This window comes from Protopterus annectens, chromosome 10.part0 (genome assembly GCF_019279795.1).
Source record: "Protopterus annectens isolate FY-2018-M chromosome 10.part0, PAN1.0, whole genome shotgun sequence".
NCBI classification, from domain to species: Eukaryota; Metazoa; Chordata; order Ceratodontiformes; family Protopteridae; genus Protopterus; species Protopterus annectens.
The window spans coordinates 24128392-24143691 of NC_056744.1; the positions used below are offsets into that span (position 1 = coordinate 24128392).

Consider the following 15300-nt stretch of genomic DNA (forward strand, 5'->3'; position numbering starts at 1 on the left):
GTTTAGAAAACCAGTGGAAAAAAGAAATGATAGAAGCCACTCTGGATAAAAATTAATTCACTCACGCAACTAGTGGAACTGAAGTAGCCAAGCTATTAGCATGTGGAAGTCGAAACCCGTGTGAATCAACAAGAATATGTGATACTGCAGTCAAAATGAAAGAGCTAGACAAAAATGCTAAAATATGGATGGCTAAATTTGCCACAGTCAGTACGAAGCAACAAGGATTACTGTCAACTTTGAACCTCTGGCTTTGAAAATACACTCTTATAAGCAGAAGTCAAAGAATACCACAAAGTAAACATCTGAGTCATGCATGAATTGGTGTATCCTTACTCTTGCCATTGGGAGAGTCATTAAGGGCAAGTGTATCCAAAATTGTCTCTCTGTGGGGTAGGCAAACAGACTTGAGACTGGGCAACCCCCCCCCCATGCTGAATATCACTTTTTTGCCACCAAAGCCTTACAGACTTCTCATGAAATATCATAATGTACCTGTTCAGCATGTCTGCCAGGCAGACATATCCTGTGAAACTTGAACTGCAGATAAGAATCTGTTACTTAGAAGGCCCATTCCCAAATTTTCAAGGTCTCTCTGCAGAGAAAGTAGGAGTGAGTTATTCCCTGCACAGAAAAATACCACAATACCACCACAGTAGCCTGAATAAGTGGAAATCTGGTCTTGTAGAATCCAGTGTTGCTGAGCTTGGAGGAAAACAAGAACTGCTCTCATCTCTAAGTCACTGATGTGATTTTTGACTCTTGTCTAGAACAGAGTCCTTTGTGCTGTGTGGCTTATACAGTGACCTTTCCATCCCAGTGAAGACGCACCCATTTACAATGTAATGTTGTAAGACTGATGAAGAAAGGGTTTGCCTTTTAGAAAACTGTGGGGCGAAAGTCCACCACTTCAGACTTCTTATGCACAATGTGGAGATTTTGATAAGTGCATTCAAGGGGCCTGAGTTGTGGAAATACAATACTCTGAAGGCCTACCGAAGAACCTTCATGTGGTACATCTTACATGGTTCCACTAGTACTGAGGACTTCATCAGTGCAATGACTCTGACACATGGTACGGACAAAGGAATTGCTGTTTATGACAGAAGTTGAACTGTACAGACCCTGTCTGTTATTTTCTAAAGGGAAAATGTCTGGTACACCTTGGTGTTTAGGAAATTGTCTATGAAAGTCAAGAGTTGGCTATGGTGAGGTGGGGCTTTAAGAGTATCTTAGTAAAACCATTTATTTCAGACATATTGGGAAATGTTCTGCTTCATTCATGCTAGTTGCTTGAGCCCTTAAGTGTTGTAAATAACAGCAGTTGCACTGTAGCATGGAATCCTGTAGCAACCCATACAATGACTAGAAAAAGCTTTACTTCATACATAGTTGTTATGCAATAGTACCAAACACCTATCAGAAAAAGGCTGTTCACTGGAGTAAGGAAGCTCCTATCCAGTAGTACTTATAAGCACTTGTAAATGAGAGTTTTTTATGACAAATTTGATCAAAATTATTATCAAAATGTCCTTAACATTCATGATATAAATTGCATGTGCATTTTTACATGCTCGCACGAGACAAGTTCCTTTTGGTCACACCACTAATGGTCACGTGAACTGAGTGGTCATTCTAGGGATTACATGACTTCAGTGCTTTGGGCCACTCAAAACAATCTAGTATTGGATACCACAGTGCACTACTATCTGAGGAGCTATGAACAGCAATGCAAGTGAAGCTGCAACATAAAAGGCACATAATTCTGCTCTCATGTGTCATGTGCTTAGAATCTTCTTAGTGACCAAAAACAACATATACGTGGAAAAGTTAGAAGCAAACATGTTGAAAGAACTTCTTCCTCAATCACAGAATTCCACCACTTGCCAAAACTCCCTTTTTCCACATTACACATCTACAGTCCATTGTGAAAATGAACCCTTTATGATGGCTCTACTGGTCTGTCCTTAGGAGTAAAAACAAGGGAATTAATTTAGTGAAGTCAGTCTCGGGAAATATGACTGGTTGCTTTGCTTGAGAGTGGAGATCGGAAGAGATCAGAAAACCTGTTTTCAAATAATAAAAAAGAAAAAGCACAGTAGAGTACAAAGATGTGAATACAAACATTTTTACCCATCCTGTGTTCTTATTACCTGCTTTAAATGGCATGAAACATTTACTATTGCCTCCACTGGTGATATCAAAAATGACTTAAAATATAAAAAGTATGAAGACTAAAGTTATCAAAGAATTAATCTTATATATTTAGGATATAGTCAAAAAAGCATTTACATCTAGCTGCATATTTCCACATCAGTTCCTAAAGTTTCGATTTTTCCAGTACGTACATCTTAGTTTATTAAAGCCACCAAATTACTAGTCTGACAGCTATTTACCTGCCGCAGGTATCATGCTGTGGAAGTTGTTCTAGCCACTGCCAGTAATCTCTTTTCTTTATTCCCAGTACTGGTTCTGCAAGACAAACAGTCAAGAAAATGGAATCTGTAGTTTATGAATTTTTTCTAGTGAGCATGAAATTACAATTCATAGTTCAAGCATCACCGATAAGGGTGGGTGAGTGCATGTGTGTGTGTGTGTGTGTGTGTGTGTGTGTGTGTGTGTGTGTGTGTGTGTGTGTGTGTGTGTGTGTGTGTGTGTGTGTGAAAAGAGCAACTTACGCCTAATTCCTCTCCGCAGGATCATTTCCAATACCTCGCACAGTGGGGCAAGATGTGGATTTTCATCTGTTATAGGACTCTCTTCTGCCTGGAGAGCAAGTATGAAAGCTGCATGAAATGAAATCAGTTCAGTTATGTAAATTAAACATAACATCAAAGTTAATAGACATGTTATATTCAGTTTCTGACAGTATTCTGTGTACAAATTAAGCTGATAAAGAAAATGAAAATGTTGATACAATCGAAGACAGAAAAGTGCTAAAAAACATCAAATAATTCCACAGCACCACTGTTCGGCTAGTCAGGCTTCTGAAAATTCTCCAAGACTCATGAGGTTAAAAATTCATAAAGAAAGCTTATTCTATGCATTTGTACTATCAGATGTGGAATGAAAAAGCTGGACAAGGGAAAAAAAAACACTCATGCTGTTAGTCTACATGGGTATGCATATCACAACAGAGAACTATAAATTACTTCAAGTTCTGCACTCTGAAATATTGGCCACTGATGAATGTATCTTATTGCTGTGCATTTTATAGTTCCAACCACAAATGGTAAGGTCATTCCTGAATTGGAGAATACATTTTAAATTGAACAGCATCTTTATTGTATGAAAAGAAAAAGAAGTTATGTACTCACCATAACGTTCCATGTTTGTTGTCCAGTATCTCGCCTTCAATCTTGCTGGTTGGGTCCGTAGCCAAATCTCGGCTCCGACTCGGCCGTATACCAAAGCTTGACAGCTTCTACTGGCTCGAGGCTATCACCTATCCCATGGTGCTTAGCGGCTGTTCCCCAGATCTCGTTTGAGGGAGAGAGCTCCCTATGATATGATTAACATACAGAAAGAGAAAATATATTGGTCATAAAGGGAAAAGGAAGGCAAGATGGGAATTAGACCATATTTGCCAATTGTAAAAATTCCTCTAGATCCTCCAGGAGGGGGATGGCTGGGTGGGACGCAAGAATGAAGGCGAGATACTGGACAACAAACATGGAATGTTATGGTGAGTACATAACTTCTTTATGTTATGTTGTCCTATCTCACCTTCATTCTTGCTGGTTGGGACAGATTCCCTTGCACCTTTCTCTTGGGTGGCTCAAGGGAATAAACTCTTCAGGACAGTGGAACCAAAGGATGCCCTGTTCCGGGATGCCACATCTACTTTGTAATGAGAGATAAAGGTGTGAGGATTGACCCATGTAGCAGCAGCACATATTGAATCCAATGGAAGTCTGGACTGGAAGGCAATGGAAGTAGACACCGCTCTAGTTGAATGTCCTTTTGCTTTCCCTGGCGGTTCTGTATTATGAGATTGATAAACACATTTGATAAGCCATTTAGACAAAGTAACTTTTGACACTGCCCAGCCTTTTTTTGTTTCTGAATAGGACACAAACAATTGATCTGATTTTTTGAAAACTTTCGTCCTGTGTAAATAAAAGCGCAGTTGTCTATGTACATCCAATTGGTGAAGCTTATATTCTGCCTTGTTGCTATAATTAGGAAAAAACACAGGCAATTCTATAGCTTGGTTTAAATTTGTTTCAGAACAGACTTTTAGTAAGAAGAAGGGATTTGTTCTGAGGGAAACTCTATCGTTGTGGAAGATCAAATAGGGAGGACGGATGGATAAGGCCTGCAACTATGAAACCCTCTTAGTGGAGGTAACTGCTGTTAGAAAGAGAGTTTTCCAGGATAAAAATTTTAAAGAACAAGAGGATGCTGGTTCGAAGGGGGAAGAATCAATGCTGATAATACTAAACTTAGATCCCATGGGGGAGGAGGTTCTCTTACAGGAGGTCTTAACAGGAAAGTACCTCTGAGGAAGGCCTTGCATAACTTGTGGGACATTACATTGGATCCAAGTTCCCCCACATGATAATTAGATATAGCGGCTAGTTGAACTCGAATAGTGGCCACCACTGCTCCTTGATTAAAAATTTCTGTCAGAAATTCCAAAACTTCAGGTATAGAGGCTGTAAAAGGATCTATGTGTTTTTTTGTCTGCCCAACAAGAGAACCTCTTCCATTTGCTTGCATAACGTTTCCTAGTTGTCTTTTTGTGCAAGGAGACCAAAATGTGGCGTACTGCAGGGGATAATTCTGGAAGCCTGGCTAAGATTGGAAGTGGAAAAACCAAGCTGTCAGCTTGAGGCTCTGAAGGGCAGGATGGAGCGTTCCTGACTGATGCGTCAGAAGATTCGCCACTGGGTCCAGGATCCATGGGTCCTCCTGAACGTGAGGCCAAAGGAAAGGGGACCAAATCTGAGAAGGCCAGTAAGGAGCAATGAAGATTAACCTGCGACTCAATGACTTGGCTTTCTGAATAATGTTTGGAATCAAAGGAAATGGGGGAAAAGCATAAAGAAGTCCCAGGGGCCAATCGTGGATGAGTGCATCCCTCGGTGACTCTCCCGGAGGAGAAATGAGGGCAAAGTAGTTGCTGCATTTGGCATTGAAGGGAGTGGCAAAAATGTCACAGCAAGGCTGGCCCCATTTGTGAAAAATTCAATTCGCAACTTCCTGATTCAGGGACCACTCATGAGGTAAGAGAATAGCTCTGCTTAGCCGGCCTGCTATGACGTTGGATTTTCCCGGGATGTGTGCTGCCATCAGAAAGCATTGAGAAGATATCACCCATTGCCAAACTCTCTAGGCCTCTCGACATAGGGGATAGGATCTGGTTCCCCCCCCCATTTGTTGATGTACCATACCACCGACATATTGTCTGTCTGAATTGCAATAGTCCCTGCGGGAAGAGAGTTCTGAAATGCCTACAACGCCAGAAGCACTGCCCTCATCTCTAGGACACTGATGTGCAAATGGTACTCGTGATCTTTCCAAACCCCTTGTACCATCCGTACCAGATAATGCCCCCCCTCCCCATCTGGGACGCATCCGTGGTTACTGTAGTGACAGGTTGGGGAAGTACAAATGGTCTGCCCATTGTTACCTGAGTGGAATGGATGCACCAAAGTAAGTCCCTCTTGCAGAAGTCTGTAATAAGAATCTCGTGAGACATGGGTAACTCCTGTATGGACCAATGAGCAAAGAGTAGCCACTGTAATATTCACATGTGAAGTCGTGCCAGGGGAACTAGTGTTACTGTCACTGCCACAGAGCCTAGGACCTTGAGAACAAATATTGCCTGTACTTTTTTCTTGTTGAGCAAGATAAGCACTTGACTGCATAATGTTTGAATCCTTTCTTGAGGCAGTTTTGCTAACATGTCTTTTGTGTTTAAATCTGCACCTATAAAGGTAATACACTGTGATGACAACAAAGGAGATTTTTCAGCATTTATAGTAATGCCTAGTATTGAGAATAGATGGATAGTGTAGTCCTTGGCTTTGATTAGTAGCTGCTTGGTGGTGGCAGTTAGGTGCCAGTCATCTAAGTATGGAAACACCTAGAATCCTTGATGTCTCAGATGAGCCGTGACTACTGCCATACATTTGGTAAACACTCTGGGGGCTGTGGTGAGTCCAAAGGGCAGAGCTCTGAACTGGTAATAACTGGCTCCTAGCCGGAAGTGTAGAAATCTTCTGGAGTGCTTGTCCATCTTTATGTGGTAGTATGCGTCCTGAAGATCTAACAAGCACATCCAATTGTCTTGCCCCAGAAACAGGAGTATAGACAGCAGTGTTACCATCCAGAACTTTGACTTCTTCACCGACTTGTTTAGTCTGCTGAGATTCAACATGGGTCTCCAGTCCCCTGTCTTTTTTGGAACTAAAAAGAACCTTGAGTAAATTCCGAATCCTAGCTGGTCTGCAGGAAGTTCTTGGATGACTCTTTTTTTCTAGCAACATTTGAATTTCTAGTGTTGCTTGATCCCTTTAACTGGATGGAATGTCTGGGATAAACTTTGACGGATGAGGTGAACAGTGAAAGGAAATGTTGTAACCCCTGGACATAATGGACTGTATCCATTTGTCTTGAGTCAAATTCAGCCAGGCTTCTAGGTACAGTGTTAGCCTCCCCCCGACTGCTTCCAGAGGCAGACAGTCGGGCCCCCTTTCAGGAGCACTGGAAGGGCTGACTAGAGAAAGTATCTCTATTGCCCTGGTTCTGTGGGAAGCCCTCTGCTGCGTGGATGGTATCGTCCATTGTTATTTCCCCCTCTGCCCCTGGGGGAAGGATCACCATGAGTGTCAGATAAGGCTCCTTTGGACTTCTGAAACCACATCTTTCCGCTCTTCTGACCTTTAGAGTAGGGTCTGGTAGAGGTGGAAAAACGAACTCCAACGGCAGATAGAGTCTTACCATATTGTTGTCTCCTGATGAGAGTCTCTTTCACTTTTGGCCCAAACAAGGATGAGTCATCAAAGAGGGCATCAATGAAGGAAGATCTAAAGGGTTCAGCAAACTTGCAAAGGCGCATCTAGAAATGTCTCTGAAGAGCTATTCCTGTGCCTACTGCCCTGCTCGCTCCATAGGCTGCATAGGAAATGAGGACATGGAGGAGTTAGTGATGGAGGTTAAGGTTGCAAGCTGAGAATTAATCTTATCCAATAAATCCTGGGCTGTAGCACCTTGTAGGGTATCTCCCAGCTCTTTTAGTTGATCCCTCTGAAGTCGGGTGAAATGTGATAAATAATTCAGCAACTGCAAGGTAAAGGCCGCTGAAGAGAAAGTACACTTCTCATACCTGTCCATCATGCGAGACTCCTTATTTGGTGGATGGACAGATGCAAAAGTTTCAGCTAACTCTTTCTTTGTGGTCGCAGCCACCATCATCGCATCTAGTGGAACTCCCTTAGTTAGATGCTGTCTGTCCTCTGGGGCCGTAATAAATTTATTTGGCCTCCGCGGAATGGGGTCGACTGATTCTGGAGAGTCCCACACCTTCTGACTCACTACACCCAGGAGAGGGTCGAAAGGTGGAGACACCCAAGAGGTGGAGGGGCGAGAACCAAATGCCTCCAGGTATACCAATTCGTCTTCAGAAGGGGAAAGGGACTTCCAGTTGCCCCTCTACTTAAGGATCTCCAGGATGTCTGAAAAAGAGACATCCTCAGAGGGCAACCGTGGGGACCCTTCTGAATCCTCCAAGTCAGTATCAGAAGTGACAGACTCAGGGGAGTCTACGTGCTTTCTCTTACACTGTCTCTTCCGAGGGACCTCTTCGGGGGGATGTTGCAGGGAGGTATCGGAAGAAGAGGTTCCACTCATTGTGGTTTCCTGGGGCACTGACTATCTACTCTGGGGGTGATGGAGGGATGATGAAGAGGTGGACACTGGCCCTATTTGGAGAAGAGAGGCTGGAGCTGAAGGTGGAGCAGACTCAGTGGAGAGCGCACTCCGCATTACCTCAAAGGCACCACAATACTGGGCTGACAGAGACTCCGGACCCGAGAGTCTGGGAAATCTCTCCGGCACCAAGGAGGGTGGCTCCAAGGCTGATGTGGGTGCCAAACTCACCTGAGCAGAAGCGCCAAGTGGGAGAGTCGGTTCCGACATGGGTCTGACTCGACTCCCCCCACACCGGAGCTGACCAGGGAGTGTCGACCCCCAGATCCCTCGATGGAAGACAACATTGACGAGATAGGAGCAGACATCATAGCACAGATATCAGGAGTGATTACTGGCTCCACCGGTTCCAGCACAACGACTTCCATACTCTCTGGCTAAGAACTTGTCTGAGTTGGAGGAGGAATCGACTTTATCTGAGGTACAGTTGTTAGCTCCACGACCCAATGGGCTGGGCTCGAGAGAATTTCTGCTAGGGCTCGGATCCAGACTAACCTCTTCACGACCTGCTCCACATCATCAACTGATAATCTGGAGGATCGAGAGGAATGGCATGACGATTTGTGGCTACCTGCCACAGACTGTAACAAAGGAGACTGCGGCACCAAATGAACAGGTTCCAAGAATGGTGACGGACTCCTTTTTCGGCTCTGCAATGGTTCCAAAGAGACAGATGGAACTGAGGGAGGACCAGATTTATTGAAACTGATAACTTTCAGATCCGAGGATGCTGTGTCTTTGAAACTGCTTGAAGGCTCAGACACAGGATCTGACAAAGCAGTCTTTTAAGACTTAACCAGTTTTGAGGTCTGATTACCTTCTTCAACTTTCAACAAGCCCCTTAAAATGAGCTTATTTTTTCTCTCCTGTAAGACCCTTGCACTGAAGCCATGACAAATGGAGCAGGAGTAATGGAGATGGACTGGTCCTTGACAGTAGACACAACTTGTGTGTCTGTCTGTTATAGACTTTTTCTGAGTGCATGAATCGCACTTTTTAAGTCCAGATTGTTTAAGCTCCTTAACAGATTATTTAGACATGTTTAGCTGTGAAAAAACTAACATAACAATAAATTTTAACTACTATAAAAGGTAGAAGCAAGAAAGAAAGGGCTTTTTTTGTTTTTTTTTACAAGAAAAAATGGAAAAGATAGGGAAAGTCTCTAAATTAAATGACAATCTCCCCCAACCCGAGGAGACGCCTCATTTAAACAGTGACTCCTTAAGGGAAGAAAGAAGCTGAAAGAATCCTCTAACTGAAATGGATTCTTTAACTAGATAAGGGGAAGGGAGAAAAACAAGGCCCAAAAGGACAGCCGCAAGGAAAATATAGCCAAGAATAATACAATCACACAAAAAGGCACTATACTATAACTGGGAAAGGTAAACTAAGAAGAAGCAGTAAGTTTTAGGAGAAGTTATCCAAAAACAGAGTATAATACTAAATTTTACTAGCCTGAGCCAGCAAAGACAATCCCGCAGTTTCAAGCGGCAAACGAGATGTGGGGAACAGCTGCTACGCACCGTGGGATAGGTTATAGCCTCGAGCCAGTAGAAGCTCTCGAGCTTTGGTATATGGCCAGGTCGACCCAAGCAGCAAGAATGAAGGCGAGATAGGACAACATAACATCAAGCATTTGACAAAGTCTAAATTTGATGCTTACAGTGATGGAATGCATCAATGTACTTAAAGGGAAAAAGTAAGGGAGAAAATACAATTGTGTGAAACTTACCATAAAACTATGGAAGTCTGAGTAGAGCACTGTTGCAGCAATACTGACTACCAGAATTTTTGATGTGCAAAACTTGACTTATAGAGCCCTGCATACTCAGCCCTCCAGGCTGAGTGCATGTCCATCCTTTAGGGAATACCATGTTCCTTGTATAAAGTTGGCATCCACCCACATCATTTTAGCTTTCAGCCCAGGATGCCAGCAAGGCAGCCACCCTGCTTACTCCTGGACATGGTCCTAAGAATCCTAACCATGATGCTACAACATCATACATTTCCTGGACCAGGAGCTTAAATAAATTGGGTTCCTGAACTCTCAACACACACACACATACACACACACACACACACACACACACACATACACACACACACACACACACACACACACACACACACACACACACACACACACACACAGTAAGTACTTGTACAATTGTAATATGTTCTTTGCATATATCTCTTTTGCAACAGTACTGACTACTGGGATGATTTCCACAGATCAAAAAAATAAACCATATAGGGAGTGGAAGAATTGGTTTGGGTTGGGTGATACTAGGTCCTGTAGAATGACAGTAGCAAACTCAACTCTTGCTCTGTAAGCAATGTCAAGCTTGTAGTGTTTGGAGAAAGTATGGACTGGAGACCAGGTAGCAGCCAACAAAACAGCCAGAAAAACAATCATCTAGCCACTTGAAAAGTGTTTGTTTGGAGACTGGTTTCCCCTCCTTCCTGTCTGCAAAGGACTCAAAGAGGTGACCTGAGGTTCTGATGTTCTTAGTCCTATCTAGATATTACCTCAGTTGTTTGTGTACATGTAAGACATTTAGGATTCATTCTCCCTTGTTCTGTGGCTTAGGAAAGAAAACAGGCAACTGTACAGTTTGACTGAGAGAGAGAGAGAGAGACAGACAGAGAGAGACAGAGACAGAGAACTTAGTCATCAACTTTAGCATAAAGAGGAGACCAGTTCTAAGGCTAATCTTGTCTTGTACTTAAATGGAACACCACTAATGGCTCTTTGCACATAAAGGCTTGTTGTTTTGAAATCCTTCAAGCAATCAAAAGAGCAGTTTTCTAGTTCGGTATTTCGGGTGGTTTTATAATCGCAAAGGAGTATTGTCATATTCCCAGGGCAGAAGAAAAGGTGCTATAATTATAATACAGAGAGGGACATCAATACATATTTTGCAGAAGCACGGAGATTTAGAAGGAAAATATGTAATATTTAAGGGGGTTCTTAATGGCCAACTCATTAAATTAATCTCTCTCTCTCTCTCTCTATATATATATATATATATATATATATATATATATATATATATATATATATATATATATACATACATAAACATATACATATATATATATATATATATATATATATATATATATATATATACACACACACACACATATATATATATATATATATATATATATATATATATATATATATATATACATATATATATATATATATATATATATATATATATATATATATATATATATATATATATATATATATACATATATAGATATATATATATATATATATATATTCCAGCGGGATTACATTAATCAGTGTTATGGAGTGTATGAAGGACTGGATTAGCTTTTAAGAAGTGGTGATCTGGGTGAGGTGATTTCAATACCGCACAGCAGGAGATGCATGCCAGGCCCCAGTGAAGTGGTGTGCCTCTGCTGAGTAAATTGCTTAATAAACTCTGGCTGCATTAAGGATATATGTACTGAGATGTGCTAACATACACATTTACTCACACTGGTACAAAACATTTTCTAGGACAGACAGATTTGTCATTGCAAAAGAAGCACTGCACTTGGTCAAATCCCTGAAAACATTTCCTATTATTCTGATGGACCATGCCCCATTACTGCTCACTATTAAAGTGGGCCCAGATTTAGGTAATAAATACTGGAAAGCAAATCTGATACTGTATAAAGAGGAAGATTTCAATGTGGTATTGACTGACTCTTTTCTAGGTGGGATAAGTGTGTTAGTAGATAAGTAGATAACAGTGCCCAGCTTACAATCATCAGAAAACTTGGCCAACAGACTTAAACGTCAGCAAAATAAATGCCAAACAGGATAGAGCCCAGCAAAGATCCCACTGGTAATCCACTTGTTCCAAATTATGCATTCAGAGAGGGTACCAGCAATGTTCACTACATGGGATCTGTTGGATAGCCGGTTTGAAATTTGGCAGGCAATGTATGGGGTTTATACATACATTAGTCATTTTACCTAGAGATTCCCTGCCTATATTTTAGTCACAGATGCTCCTCCATTTGTCCTGTTTTCTAATATTCATCTATGTATCTAAAGCCGGAACAGTTCCCTTAACAGTTTTCATCTCCAGTGCTGTTTCTGGTGGTTACAGCTCCTTCAAAAAACAATGTTAATGCTTCAGTTAATAAATGGGCAAACTCCACAGACATATCTGCATTCTGCTAATGCTGCATTATCCAGATCCAGGACCATTTTAGTCTGTTTCAGTAACCCAAAGGAATGTTAGCATCTTCCTTCACCTTTCCATCTTCTCAGTCAAATACAATATAGAAGTCTCATTATGGCACTGCACAAAGTTGTCCTTAGTTGGCAAGTGATCACAATAAAAAAATGAATGACACAACACAGCTTAATGCTCTCTTTCCAGAAGTGCAAGTATCTTGCTGCTGTCATGGTAAAATAGGTGAATTTCTTCAGTATTCAACATTTAGAATTGTTTTCTTAGTAAAATAGCTAAAACGTCTACACATCACACTTTTTTTTGTGCCAGAACATCAAGCAAAAATGTTGTATGTTTGTAAAATCAAACACATATATAGATGAAGATGTTTAACCCTTTAACAACACTTCTAGCCATTTACACCAGTGGAAAGATACAACCCCCCTCACACACACGCACATATATTTTACATATATATATAGATATATATATATATATATATATATATATATATATATATATATATATATATATATATATATATATATATATATATATATATATATATATATATATATATATATATATCTACACACACATATACACATATATACCTCCAAGCATGTTTCAAAACTACTTCTGTGCATACCACATCCTGGTTTATTATTTAAAAAAAGACTCAAATCTGAAGAGAAAATCATTTTGATCTGTGCATAAGAACATAAATCATAAGAAAATAATTACAAAGAAGACCACTTTATCTGTTCAGTCTGACCACTCTGTACGTGCTTTCTAATCATTAGCTATGTAATTCACATTTACACATTTTTAGTCATGTTATGATCCACAGGCTGGTGTTTCTTTTCATGGACTGGTTCTTCCCAAGGTATAAGATATAAGGAAAAACAGACACATTCAACTGTAATACCTGAAGCACATGACCCCCTTTTCCTTCCACACAGCAAAGACATCCAGTGACTTACAAAATAATTCCTCCACATCTGCTTCTCAATGTATCAGCATACTGTCCCCATAGAATTCTTCCATCATGACCCTTGAACATTATATTTATGTCAGTGTAAGTCTAATGTACGCCCTCGCCGTTGTAGAATCGGCTTCAGATTCCAACTCAAACAGACTTTAGTTACCAATCTCATCAAGTTCTACTTCCCTCATGTGTTCTCTCATTTTCCTCTGTCACATATCTTTGTATAAGCACAAACCAATATATCTCTTCACTCCTCAGCTTCCTCTCAAAACTCATCGATTGTTCCTGCACTGAAAAATATCACTGACATGGAATCTCCTGCAATGGGAAACTGAGCAATGACTATGCTTTTCAAAAAGAAAAACTTTATATGCCGTCCTTGAGTGAGTAAAGTACCTTTAAAACAACTGCATTACATATCTGAGAAGGGAAGGCCATCCCTAGTAACTCATAGGAAAAAAGCTAGCACAAGCAGGTGGTCTTCCTCATGGCATTGCATTAATAACAGTACCTCCAAAAGAGTATCTGTACCTGGAAATAAGATCTAGCTTCTAATGCTTTGCAAAGGTATTCAAGTTGGACCATGTGGCCGCTGCACACACATCATCATTTACTGCATTTCTGAAGAAAGGTAGAGAAATAAATAAAATTCTTGCAGGGCATTATTATGTAACTGTAGGTAGGGGTTTGTTACACTTCAGGTACTGAAATTTGAAACAGGCAGTCAGCAGCCAAGTAGAAGATGACATTTTACAGTCTAGTGTCCTAGTAGAAAAGGATAAAAAGGTTGTGAATCTTTTCTAATGGATTTAGTTTCAGCCACATAATGTCTTACTTTATTAGTATATTGTTTGATGACTTACATCTATGCAATCAAGCAAGTACTTGTCAGAATTTGAGTACGTACAATGGAAAGAAAACAAGTAAATGGATGTCTGGTTAAGGCTTGCTTTGGTGTTGAACTTGGGCAAAGAACAGGGACTAGTTACAAGAAAGACTATTTTTACAAAAGTCTAGATTCAGGAAAATGTATTACGATTCCAAAATTCTCCTCACTAAAGTAATCACCACAAACAAAAGGGGTTTCCAGTTAAGAAACTTTAAATCACCTGAAAACGCAAACTTAGTGCTGCCCTTGCCTACATATGTTTATGCCTCATGTATGTGTCTTGACTGAAAAGGGTATCTAGTCAACCTATCTTGTTACTAAATATAAATATTATCTAGAGACAGGAACTGAAAGTGAGAGAGAGATACGCACACACATTTATGCACATGAGAATGCACTCAATTTATGAATACATATATATACAGTATGTATATGTATGCATATACACACACACCCAATGTATATATATGTGTGTGTATATATATATATATATATATATATATATATATATATATATATATATATACACACACACACACACACACACATATATATATATATATATGTATATATATATATATATAGTATTTTTTTTTAAGCCCCAGGAGGTATTGGATCACTTAGCAAAGCTCTGAGCAACAGACCACCTTTAAGCAATGCTTTGCAGACTTTTGAAGAGGCCAAGGAATTAGAGTGATTCCCTACATGTAAATTAGAAACAGCTAAATGGACTTCAAAGGAGGAACAAGTAAATCTTGTGGAAAAAAAGTTATGCAAGGTAGACTAGAGATGCTGGAATAGGTAATAAGTACCTTAAAAGTTGTCCAAATATGTCCATTTACTGCTGTAGGTTTTTTGGGTTTTGGGCTTCTGGGAAGATGACAGAATGTCTGCCACATAGCAAGAAGGGATTATTACATAATATTTGGAAGTGTAGAAGCCAAGTGGCTAGATGCAGGGACTAGAATTCTGGGTAAGATTTGTTTGATGAATTAACCAATTCTTTGTAGGTTTCAAGTTTACACTCTTCTCTAGCAGATGAGGCAGTGGCGGGAGGAACTAGATCTGCCATGGCTAATATGGGGCTATGAGGATAACCTTTGATTTGTAATGTTTTGCCTTCTGGAAAAATATTGTCATCAAAGAGAAGGGGGAAAACAGAGGAGTCCAGTTGGACATTTGTGGGCTACATCATCCCCTTGTATCCCCATTGTAGGAATGAGACAGAAATGTGTACTGCTTTTGGTACTGGACAAGGAGGCAAACAGGTTGCAGCATGAGAA

General features: G+C 40.4%; 1 protein-coding gene across 2 annotated transcripts in view; it reads right to left on the reverse strand.

The window, feature by feature from the left end:
* Positions 1-15300, reverse strand: part of LOC122812915 — a 739345-nt gene that overhangs the window by 529464 nt on the left and 194581 nt on the right. The window contains exons 2-3 of one of the 2 annotated variants that reach the window (XM_044084968.1): positions 2679-2786; positions 2397-2472 (exon numbers count right to left, since the gene is read on the reverse strand). In XM_044084968.1, coding sequence (XP_043940903.1) covers positions 2397-2472; positions 2679-2786 — 184 coding nt within the window. The remainder of the gene's footprint in view (positions 1-2396; positions 2473-2678; positions 2787-15300) is intronic. The other variant, XM_044084969.1, reaches the window with a different exon arrangement.